General features: G+C 42.3%; 1 protein-coding gene across 2 annotated transcripts in view; it reads left to right on the forward strand.

The window, feature by feature from the left end:
* Nucleotides 1–13,021, forward strand: part of KDM2A (lysine demethylase 2A) — an 82,867-nt gene that overhangs the window by 55,827 nt on the left and 14,019 nt on the right. For both annotated transcript variants that reach the window (XM_075257777.1, XM_075257778.1), the window contains exon 13: nucleotides 11,900–11,983. In XM_075257777.1, coding sequence (XP_075113878.1) covers nucleotides 11,900–11,983 — 84 coding nt within the window. The remainder of the gene's footprint in view (nucleotides 1–11,899; nucleotides 11,984–13,021) is intronic.

Here is a 13,021-nt window from a genome sequence, read left to right on the forward strand (position 1 = left end):
GAGGCGGGTTTTGATGTAGATTCTGTGTCAAACTCCTGACCATCCAAACGCCCTGTGAACTTACCCTTAGGGTGCATTCACACTGAGTTTTGTGGTGCTGATTTTGCTACAATAACTCAAGTAAAGAATCAGCGCTGAAAAAAAGACTCCCAATGGGCTCCATTTTACGCGAGTAAAGATTAAAAAAACAAGGAAAACAAAATCTGCTACTGACTCCTATGAATGGGAAGTGTGTTAGATTATTATTATTATTAGGCTTGATGAATAGAGTGAAAATTGCAGTATTTAGTACTTTATTTTTAAATGTGGATAGCAACATGGAAGATTTTAAATAACTAAATCAAAAACTCTCTCAAATCGTAGCATAAAAACTTGAACTACAAAATAGGTGATTTTCTGGTGACCCATTCCCTTTAGCCAGTTGCCAAACTGACTATATACATCCGGCCACATACATTTTATTTTTGGCCCCTGCCTTCCTGATCACATTTCGCTGTAGGATCATGTAATCTGCAGGGAGCCAGAAATTGCAGGAGTTGCTGTGTCCTGGCCCACCCAGAAGTTTAACCCCTTAAGGACACAGCCCAAAAGGCCTCGTTTTTCAAAACTGACGTGTCACTTTATATGTCAATAACTTTGATACACTTTAACTTACACAAGTGAATTTGAGATTGTTTTCTCGTGACACACTGTACTTCATGTTAGTGTTAAAATAGAATGAATATTTGTGTATTTATTATTTAAAAAAATAGGAAATTTGCAAAAAATCTGAATTTTCAAAATGCGAACTGGTTTGCTTTTCAAACAGATAGTCATACTACCCAAATACATGAATAAATATTAGCTCCCATATCTATGCTTTATATCGGCATCATCTTTTGATTGTCTTGTAATTTATTTTGGACGTTACAAGGCTTACAAGTGTAACAGCGATTTTCTAGATTTATAAGAAAAGTCTCCAAACTAATTTTTTATGGACGACTTCAGTTCTGAAAGGAATTATAAAGGCCTGTATAATAGAAACTCCCCAAATCACCCCATTTTCAAAACTGCACCCTCAAATAATTCAAAATAGCATTTGGGATGTTTGTTAACCATATAAGTATTTCACAGAAATTAAAACAGTATGGAGGCAAAATTTAGACATTTCATTTTTTTTCACTGATACATTCATATAGCTCTAAAGTTAACACACTCCCAAAGGGTTAAAGGAAAAATTGCATCTCCCATTTTGTTATGCAATTTCTCCTGAGCACAGAAATCCCCCACATGTGGGTGTAAACTGATATTTGGGCACACGGCAGTGCATGGAAGGGAAGGAGCGACACTGGGTGTTTGAAAAGCAGATTTTGCAGGGATACTTTTCAGGCACCATGTCTCATTTGCAGAGCCCCTGGAATATCAATACAAAGGACCCCCCACAAAAATAAAAGGAGCCGATTTTGGAAACTACACCCCTCACAGAATTCATCAAGGGGTATAGTGAGCATTTAGACCCCACAGCAGTTTCACTGATTTTATTGGAATGTGTAAATGAAAAATTACTAAAATGTCACTTTATCCCCAAAGTTTTCATTTTCACAAGGGGTTAAAATAGAAAAAGCCCCCCACAGTTTTACACAATTTCTCCTGAACACGACAATACCCCATATGTGGTCGGAATCTGCTGTTTGGGTACATGGCGGGGCACGGAATGGAAAGAGCGCTATTTGGTTTTTGGAGAGCAAATTTTGCTGGAATAGCTTACAGGTGCCATGTCACATTTGCAGGGCCCTTAGCGTACCAAAACACTGGAAACGCCCAAAAGTGACCCCATTTTGTAAACTGCACCCTCAAAAAATTTATCAGGGGTCTATTGAGCATTAGTATCCCAGACATGACTGCACAGTGGATTTTGGAGCGTGAATATATAAGCTGTGCATTGGGAACACCAAATTCCCCACTATATCCCCAGTACCTCCTAAGATTTGGGGGGTCAGTTCTGGTATATTTTCCCTCGTAAGCTGTAAATCTGGGGTGTCTGCTGATATACGCGTATACACAGCTTATACATTCCCTTCCTGCCACAGCCAGTTGTGTTTTAATGATTTGGTGATTTTTTTTTTTTTTTTTTTGGGGGGGGGGGGGATTTTTGTCTTCACATTGCTAGATGCTATAATTTTTTTTATTTTTCTGGTGATGTGGCCATATAAGGGCTTGTTTTTTGTGGGATGAAATGTATTATGTAATGACAACATTTCTGGGTGCCTATAAACTATAGAATACATTTTATTAACTCTTGGTGGATTAAAAACCTCCCCAGAAATTCTGGTATTGCTTTTTAACTTTTAATTTTTTTTTTCCACCCAGTGTACAGTATAAGTAACATGTTACCTTTATTCTGCAGGTCAATATGAGTACGGCGATACCTCATTTATATTGTTTGTTTATGTGTTACTAGTTTTGCAGAACAAAAACCAATTTGGGGAAAGAAATCAATTATTTTTGCATTGCCAACTTCTGAGATGTGTAGCGTTTTTTATTCTATCGGATGACATTTGGTTGAGGGCTTATTTTTTGCGGGACGATCTGTGTTTGCTATTGGTACTATTTTGGGGTATGTGTGACTTTTTGATCACGTTTTATAGCATTTTAATAAGGCGAGATGGCAAAAAGTCATTATTTCTTTGCTTGATTAATTAATTTTTTCATACAGCTAAATTTTTTTTTTTTTTTTTTTTTTTACTTTTTATTGATGTCCCTCAAGGTGACCTGAACCATTATAGACGTGCAATGCACTTGTATTGCAGTCTATAGAGGAAGTTAGTCTATGCAGACACATAGACTAACTTCCTCCAACACAAGGCCGGATCAGCCTGGGGTCACTGTCCAGACCCCAGGCTGCAGATACTTCATATAGGCACCCCCCGATCTCATTGCGAGGGGTGCCCAGGGGCCCCTTAACCCAGCGGAGCCCATTGGATATGGCGGACATGTTTGTCCGCAGCTTCGATAGGGGGTTAAGGAGCAGGATGTTAGCTGTGTGTTACAGCTAACTCCGGCTCCCGCTGCCGCCAGCATTTTTAGTTTCACTTTTAAACACTTAAGATGGGGTGGTCACTATTGACCGCCTGCACCTTAAGGGTTAAACAGCGGGGATCATTGCAATTACTGTTCCTGCTCGCTCCAATGGTGATTGCACAGGCTCTGCTTCTGAGCCCGTGCGATCTCCATCACGTACAGGCGCGTGGGAATGCGGGAACGAACCACATTCCCTGACGTGCATGTACGTGAAATAGCGTAAAGGGGTAAGGGTGCATTCACACTGAGTAAACGCTAGCTTATTTTGTAGAGTAAAATTACACTTGTAAATTTTGCTATCCCATTGACTTCAATGATATTTTTTTACAAGTGTAAAAAATACGCCTGTAAAAAATACGCCTGTAAAAATACGCCTGTAAAATGTCATTGAAGTCAATGGGATAGCAAAATTTACAAGTGTAATTTTACTCTACAAAATAAGCTAGCGTTTACTCAGTGTGAATGCACCCTTAATGTGCAAAAACAAAAAAGTGAAGAACAGTCACCTTTACCCTCCTTTTTTGTATATGTTTTGCCTAAATATTAAAAATAAATAAATAAATAAATAAAGCTTTATGTATTAGCAAAAATTCCTGCAACTGCCTCATGCCATGTCATGGTGCTTGCTGAAATCTATGTCCTTGCTGCCAATGGAACCCCACTCAGAGGCATGGCACGGCATTCCAGGTCTATTTCTGCGGCATGTGAATTTACGTCACACACACACTTCTTTTTTTTTTTTTTTTTTAATGCTTTTTTTTCTTGTAAAAAAACACCACACACTTTGGAAGCCTTCACACAGAGTTTACGCTCGCTCATTCTGAACTTAAAAATCATTCAGAGTGAGCAGCGTAAAAAACAGATCCCATTGTCTTCAGTAGGTGCCAGCATACGCGTGCTACCCATTGAAATCAGTGGGAGGCTTTTTTACCTATTGCTTTCAATGTGATACACGGGTATGCCGGCTCCCATTGAAGTCAATCGGATGTTTTTTTACGCCGCTCACTCTGAACGATTTTTACGTTCAGAATAAGCGAGTGTAAACTCCGTGTGAAGGCTCCCTTAAACTCTTTCACTGTATGGATAGATTGACTTTCACAATGGCCAGTCCTTTTGTGGAATGGGGGACCGAACTATTAAGAGCAGAAAGGGTCATTTTTCTCTCATAAGATATCGCCTGTACCATTCATTTATGCAAAGTTTATTGAACAACACTTCCTATTTAAGGGCTTATTCACACATCCATTATTCACTGTTGATCTGTGGAAAAGAAGCAGAGACGCGCTCTATTCTGGTCCATTTTGTAGATAATACACATCTATTAATAATCACTGGCAAACACTTTAAGCAGTCATTAAAAAGCCAGAAGTTTATGATTCTTCCCCCACCCCCCCACAAACACACACACAGCGCAGGTGAGTTACCTGTGAGATCAGAGGAGGGGGCAGAGGCCTGGGGGTTGGGACCTGGGTCCTTGATGGCAAATATTATAACTTTAATTTTAGAGCACCATTAACTCCATAGTGGTGTAAATTATTATATTAAATCCGTGGTGTTGTACATTATTATGTTAATTCCCTGGTGTTGTACATTATTATATTAATTCCCTGGTGCTGTACATTATATTAATTCCATGGTGCTGTACATTATTATATTAATTCCCTGGTGCTGTACATTAGTATATTAATTCCCTGGTGCTGTACATTATTATATTAATTCCCTGGTGCTGTACATTATATTAATTCCATGGTGCTGTACATTATTATATTAATTCCATGGTGCTGTACATTATTATATTAATTCCATGGTGCTGTACTTTATTATATTAATTCCATGGTGCCGTACTTTATTATATTAATTCCCTGGTGCTGTACATTATATTAATTCCATGGTGCTGTACATTATTATATTAATTCCATGGTGCTGTACATTATTATATTAATTCCATGGTGCTGTACTTTATTATATTAATTCCATGGTGCCGTACTTTATTATATTAATTCCCTGGCGCTGTACATTATTATATTAATTTCCTGGTGCTGTACATTATTATATTAATCCCATGGTGCTGTACATTATTATATTAATTCCCTGGTGCTGTACATTATTATATTAATTCCCTGGTGCTGTACATTATTATATTAATTCCCTGGTGCTGTACATTATTATATTAATTCCCTGGTGCTGTACATTATTATATTAATTCCCATGGTGCTGTACATTATTATATTAATTCCCATGGTGCTGTACATTATTATATTAATTCCCTGGTGCTGTACATTATTATATTAATTCCCTGGTGCTGTACATTATTATATTAATCCCATGGTGCTGTACATTATTATATTAATTCCCTGGTGCTGTACATTATTATATTAATTCCATGGTGCTGTACATTATTATATTAATTCCATGGTGCTGTACATTATTATATTAATTCCATGGTGCTGTACATTATTATATTAATTCCATGGTGCTGTACATTATTATATTAATTCCCTGGTGCTGTACATTATTATATTCCCTGGTGCTTTACATTATTATATTCCCTGGTGCTTTACATTTGAGGGTTTACATATGGTATACAATTAGACTAAATATATTGCTAACAGTGACTGGCACAGTGGGATATAGGGCCCTGCTCCACAAGGGCTTATGCAATGAGAGGAGGGGGATAGAGAGAGTAGGTGAAGGGGGTACAAGCTCTTCAGATTGTGATGTGGAGTTCTGCGGGACCTCTTGAAACTTGCGATTGTGGTGGACAGTCTTTTATGTTGTGTTAGTGAGTTTGAGTATGGGGAATGAACGGGAGAAGTCTTGGAGGAAGGTGTGGGGATTAGGAGGTCTGAAGAGGATCTAAAGTTACGGGCAGTTTCTGTGGAGTGATGGGGACGAAGCCTGACTGTACTGTCGTAGATTGGACGAGGGATAGGTCAAAGTGGATGATGGTGTTCAAGGAATTTTGAGCTATAGAGTAGTGAGATGGGGTGAGAGCTTGCAGGAGAGGGCTGGTTAGGGATGATTTCTTAAGAATGGGTGTGACAGGCCTAAGGGAAGAGTACCTCTGGTTAGAGAGAGGTTGATAAGGTAGTAGGAGCAGGAGTGACTCTGCTGAGGTTCAGGAGGAGTTGTTACTGGGTCTGGTTGAGCGCACAGGTGGTGAGGAGGGATCTTGTTATTGCGGTGGAGGGCTTTCATTGGTAACTGATAAAGCGTGCTATGGAGGAAGAGCGCAGAACATTTGAGTTGCGGGGAGTGGAGGTAGACGTTCTCTTTGCTGTCAATCTAGTTTTTGAAGTAAGTGGCGAAGTCTTTGGCTGAGGTGAGCAATGACGGAGGGGGCGCCAGGTGAATAAAAAGGGGGATGAGTATTAAATAATTGTTTGGGATTGTGGGATGGAGAAGTTATGAGTGTGGTAAAGAAGACCTGCTATGCACATGGGAAGTTGCGAATGCCTCTTTATAACAGACGATGTCTTCTTTGGCGCGGCTTTTCTTCCAGAGATGTTCTGCAACCTTTAAAGCATGTCTCAGATGTTTTGGGGTGGTTTTGTCAGGACTGTATGCCGGAGTTGCAACCTTCATGGATAGTGTTTCCTGGATGGAATATGGTCATGTGCCTGACTACTAATTTCATCCTGATTTTGGACCAATGGGTTGTCATGGCAGCTGGGTACCTAGGCATCGTTCATTGTCGTGTGTACATTTTTTGAGGCATTGACTGTACGGGATATGTCTAGATAGTACGGACACTGATACCTGATGCTTATGTTTTGCTTACATCAATTAATTTGATATGGAGAATGTTTTATGCTATGTGGAATATCCTTGACAAAACATGTTTTGAGCTAATCATATGCCTGTAACCACCTGCATCCTCTGTAGTCTCGCTCCTGTGCTCCAAACCCCGTGCATGCGCAGTAATGCTCCGTTCGGAGTGCTACGGCGCATGCCCGAGTGCCATTTTCTTGTAGCTCGCTATAGAACAGTATGCTGAGTTCTGTAGGTAGGTACACCAAAATGGCGCTAGGGCGTGCACAGTAGCACTAAGAACGGAGCGTTACTGCGCATGCACAGGGTTTGAGGCACAGGAGCGAGACTATAGAGGATGGAGGCAGTTACAGCAAGTGAGGCGGAGGAGGGCATAATGGAACATAAGCAATGGAGGGGTGTGAAAGAAGTATGATGCGGGGGGTGCTTGCTGACCCTGTGAAATGTCCAGGGTGCTCTGTGAGCATCATTGGCATATCGGTTTTACTGATTTTTAAGAAAAACGGGGGGCGCTTTAGAAAACTGGGGGCATCACCTGAATAGCCTTTTTAAAGGCCATTCAGACATATGATTATCTCAAATGAATGAAATGAATGATAGAGACCCTTTACGCTAAGGAGTTATTCAGTATTAGAAAGCATGGCTGTGACACTGTCTGTTGGTCACGTTGCAGTTTAGTCCCTTTCATTTGAATGGTAATGAGCGCAGCGTGGCCAAAGCATGAACAAAGCATGTGATGTTGCTGCCTTAGGGTAGAGGGGTTAATGTTTGGTACCACCTCTCTCTCCTCCTGCACTGTAACATCATTTATTACAGTTTGCCATTAAAGGTATTTTTTCCATACAGAAGCGCATGGTACAGATGGCTATTGTGACTCTTCCTGCAGACACCCTGTAGATGGCAGTGTAAACTGCAGCAAGGGGCAGCACATGGGGTCACAGCTCAGTTTTTCGGTGGCCTCTGTTCCACTTCACAAGTGGTCTAAACTTCTGTAGTTGTTCGAGGAGTGTTTAAGGTGTGTTTACACATTCAGGTTTTGTTGTGTGTTTTTTTTTGAAGCAAAGATCAAATTTGGATCCTAAAGGGAACTTCAGCTTAGAGCCTGTTTTTTGGAGAGGCATCTGATGTGGAGGAGGGCCTCAAATTCATCTGTATGAACTTATCTTGGATGTCTTTGTCGGGCAAAAAGGAAAACGTAGAATCCAGTACCAAAAATGTTCCCAAACTGTTAAAGCGTGCCTCCATTTCTAAACACCTTTCCATAATAGAATAGTGCAGGAGAATATAAGAAGTCTTGTAATATACAGTATCTTAAAGAAGACCTTTCATGGTTTGGGGCCCAGGCAGTTCTATATACTGCTGGAAAGCCGACCGTGCGCTGAATTCATTAATTACAGAATAGCGGAGTGTAGCCGCCACAGTTATATTTGTGTGTTTCCCAGTAGCCTCCTTCTCCCCCCTCCCTTCTCCATAGACTAGTACGTCCAAAGGCTTGATCATTGGAGTTGGCAACATCTTAATTACATAAGATATGCTACAAAGATTGGGAGCGTTCTTGGTTCTGGATTCCATGAATTTTCTTCCTGCGGTTTAGTACGGCAATCTGGATCAGTCCATGTAGTCGGCTGTAATCCAGTTATTGAAGTGGCATATGGTGAGTGAACTTTTTTTCGTCTCCCCATTTTTCTGTATATTTCAGTATACTCTTTATAAGGCTCCAGTAGAACACTATCTGAAGTCACGTTTGTACAGGAAAGGACATAGGAACATGGGAGAAGTGATGCGAAGCACAACTAGTGATATAAGGAGAGGAGTAATCTGCTAAAACAGTAAATATTAGAGCAGTTCCTACATAAGTGTGGAAGTTTTATTGTCCTGATTGTGACCTGGTCCATGATTGTGGCGCCCCACTAAGTCAGAAGGTATGAGATGAATCCATGAGACTCCTTCATCACTGTTCTGAGTTACTCAAGTGTCTGACTGGCCTACTAGGCTACTGGTGATTCCTCCGGTGGGCCCAGTGCCTTTAGGGGGTCCTGCCAGACTCACTACTTGTTTTTAATAAGCAGTGGAGGTCTAGTAACGGCCCTCAATAACTTTCCTGTCTTTGCTCCTGCCCACTGCAGTCTTCTTCTTCAGCCTCCTGGGGCCCCCCGTCTACTGCACATTATGTCATCATGGATGTGATGTGTGGTGCACAGGGCCCATTGAAGGCTCAAGACGGAAGAGGTGGTCGGTTGTGAGCATGAACAGGGATCAGTAAGTAATCGCAGAACTGGGGAGACGTGGCATCCTAACCCGGTTCTGCCACTGGTAGAGCAGGAACACACAGGCTTGCCATCTAGAGTGTAGCGGTGGGTTTAGGTAGTGCAGTGGCGCATATAGTCTGACAAGTGTGCAGCATGGCATTGTTGTTACCTATAGCCATGCTGATCTACAGGGGTCCTTGTGGTGGGCCTTTAGAAATAATTCCACTGGACCCTAAACATCCCAGTCTGACTCTGCATGAATTTGTACTCCCCCTGAGGTATGAATTTAATACCATTATTTTCATGTCCTTCATGTTATGTTGTGGTACAGGTAGTTCTGTCCTCTATAACAGCGAGTGTTCAGCTTCATTCTAAGCTTCTGTCCGCCTATATAAAGATCTCAACTGTATATTTGGTAGATATACTAAAGGGGCTTGAATTTTGATGGCCTTTGCTTAAGATGGATCATCTGTGTTTTTTATAGGCCTCAGCATTTGGGTGCGCATGGTGGGGTTTTCATTGAATGCCAAACACATCACATAGGGCTATGTTTGGTATTGCGGCTCAGGCGCCTTCACTTGAATGAGACTGAGCTGCAGCTGTATCATGTGACCTATGAACATTAGTATGTCACCATCACATAGATCTGTGGGGGTCCTACGTGTCTGACCACCATTGATAACCTACAATATCCTTAATAGAGATCATCAATATGTTATCAATGTTGTCTCCTGGAAAACCCTTTTATGTAGACCACATTCAGTGAGGTGCGGGTGAAGGTATCTTGGATTTTGTAAGATTGGCTGGAGTTAGGAATTCTCATCTGCTCAGTGATCATTATGTATAGGTAGATTTGACATTTTTTTTCCTCTGGTTGTGGAGACATCTTCCTGATGTTGGAGGGGACAGAGAGCTTGTGACAATGTTGTTCCGCCCAGGGGGCTGCTATGTGACAACTTATATCAGGAGTGATAAACAGTGATGGGAGCTTTGGACCATTGCATGTATGATGGTCATGGACCCAGAGGCCAGACATGTTCTACCTAGGTGATGATTGTTCATTCTGGGAAGACACCATTAAGTAGATTTCTTTTCTCAGCTCTACATACGTTTCCCAATTTCCTGGGACCCTGAAAGGCAAATCTCCCAGTAATACCACAATAAAGAGGATTTTTTATTATTATTATTTATTATTACTTATCACAAAGTTGGTGAAACCTGGGACCAGCCATCTGTTATATGAATGGGTGCCATCACCCATCAGATTATATTGGCTGGCAGAGGGGTTACTGAGTATATTGAATTTCAACACCTGATTTTTTTTTTATTTTTTTTTTCCTCCTGAAAGCAGTGTTTAGCTGACCGCTATTGATGGTGCCTGAGAAAACTACTACATATCTAGTAATCTCATTCCTTGATCCTGTACTTTAAGATCAGAGGCCTGATGGATTACAGCGGTGTGTGAATAGCACCCCAAGAATCAGAGGTCTGGGAAAGCTGGGTGTCTGTCATCATTCTCAATCCTTCTTTCCAAGAGAACAGCTGAATAGGTTTATTGTTGGCATTTTTCAGTTTGTGTTTTTTTAATAACCTTTTTATTATCATGCGTATGTTCATACATTACAATATACTAAATGATCTGAAGTACTATCTATTTACTACTCATAGGAGAACTACACCTGCCAGCATGTTGTGATCAGTACCTGCTGGTTGCTGTAGTGCCAGTCTCTTGTGTTTCCTATTGTCTATGTGTAGAGCACATGAGTGACCTTGTGGGGACCTCTCCAGGGACATAATCCTAAATATTGGCCATTCTTCTGACCAGATTGTATAATCGGCTGTGTCCAGGCCTGTGTGTAACACCATGCCCTGTGTGTGCTTGGCATCTGTTGGGGAGCAGATGGCTGAGTGCTGACGGTGTGACCCAGGGAGGGCCTAGAATAGGGAGATGTCACCATAGCCCTGCCTTGTGCGCCGTCTGCTGCTCGCCCTGCTACGTCTCATGTGTGCTGCAGGACAGCTCTGCATTTCCTCCCCCTGGGGTGAGAGACGGGAAGCGAGGACAGTTGTGCAGAGGGAGGAGAGTCTATTTTCTAGCCAATCGGGGCGCCCCCTTCCCCACCCCACCTCCTCCTGTCTCCTTCCCTCCACAGGTTTGGCCCCCCTTCCCCCTCTTTTGTGTGCCTTTGCTCTCCGCCTACTGCAAAGCACTGCTGGGAAGAGTGTGTAAGCAGCAAGTGGAGACAGCCAGGAGGGACTTGCAGGCATAGGGTCAGAGTTGGCTCAGCATGAGACAGCCAGGAGCCAATGCGCTTGGCGGTGTAGCTGGGACTGGCAGCACAGTCACCAGGGCTACTGCATGAGGACTGCAGAACAGCCCAGCGCCCTCCCACTGACTGAGCTGGCAGGCAGCAGGAAATGTGCTGCTGGTCAGTGCTGACAAGAGGTGAGTGGGGAGTGGTCTGTGGCATCTGTGCCCCTTGTCTGCATATCCTGCAGTCCTCCTGCACGCATAGCAGCTGCGTCTATGTGTGTCTCTCCTTGTCTGTTTTCATCTGTGCCCCCCCTCCTCTCCCATGCTAGTCACGGGGGCTAGTCTCGTCTGCTTCAGTGTGTTTACCTGTCATGCCTTCCCCCTCCCATGCTGTTGATGGCTATCACCTGATCGGCTCTTGTGTGTGTACTGTAGCGGAGCGGGTAGGGTGGCACCTGGCGTGGGCATCTCTCCATGTATTGCTGCAGCTTGTTATGTTCGTACAGACTGTTTAACCTGCCCCTCCTCTTTTTTTCTCTTCTCCCTGCTCCCTGGAGGGTAATAGAAGCTTCTGGAGGAACACGCGCATGACCCACCTGAACTCGCGCTTTCCGGAGTCCCCATTGTTCAGTGGCCCAAGAGGCAGCAGGTAAGTCTGCTCTGCATGTTGTCCATCACGTGACTATCGTTATAATTCTTATTGTGAAGTGTGTGACCAGCCTGCAGTGTCCAATGAATTGACCGGCTGTCTGCAAAGTTCCGATAACATATATAGATTCATACATCTAATGTGATAGGTCCTATGCGATTCCTTCTGCCAAATTCTGGAATCCATTATTTTTGCATGTGGATACCTACAGATGTAGCAGAGCTGACCGTCTCATTGAGCGTTCTCTACAGCCCTATGTCAGTACAGCGGCTGGACCAAATGAGCAGTTCAGTTCTACTATGTCTGTATTGGCGCTGCTGGGCAATGCATGGTCTGGTTATATAAAGACGCTATTGATGAGCCTTCACAGATATGTATACCTGAAAGATCCCATATTTTGACAGTTGCATTGGATGGTCACACTTGCTATAAATAGAGTGCAAGCTGCTGTTCTCTGGTATCAGCCACTTCCGACTGGAGACACACTGGTTGCAGGGTTGTTTTAAAGGGGTTACTGGACAGGAAGTCTGCTGTGTGCTTTGAAGTACCTTCCCCAATTGTATCTGGCATGGTTTCGGCTTTGAGGAGCCCCTGAGACTTTGACATACATGTTTGTGAATGTCATTTGTAGCTCTTTATATAAGTGGCACCTATACGTGCTTTCTATGTGATATGCGGGGTAAGCAGAAATCAGACTTGGCTGTCTGGAGTAGGAGTTTATAGCTTTAAGTTCATGAACATTGGTAAACTTGGTTGTTTGTGGAGATTTTATTACAAGAAAATGGTGCAAAATAAAAAAAAAAAAAAAAAAAAAAATCTAATTTATAAGATAATGGTGGAAAGGGGAGATCTAGCTTAATTGCCTTCACTCAAATACTAAGTAATCCGATGATGCCGTATTACAAAACCTATGTATAATGTGTGTGTACGTAAACCCGGCATACAGTCTTATGTCGGCACTTTCAATATGTCACAGCTGTGAACAGAGCGACTCTTTTCTATCCGCTGCCATATATACAAAGGTTCATGTGTCCTGAT

Source organism: Leptodactylus fuscus, chromosome 10, assembly GCF_031893055.1.
Source record: "Leptodactylus fuscus isolate aLepFus1 chromosome 10, aLepFus1.hap2, whole genome shotgun sequence".
Taxonomy (NCBI): Eukaryota; Metazoa; Chordata; class Amphibia; order Anura; family Leptodactylidae; genus Leptodactylus; species Leptodactylus fuscus.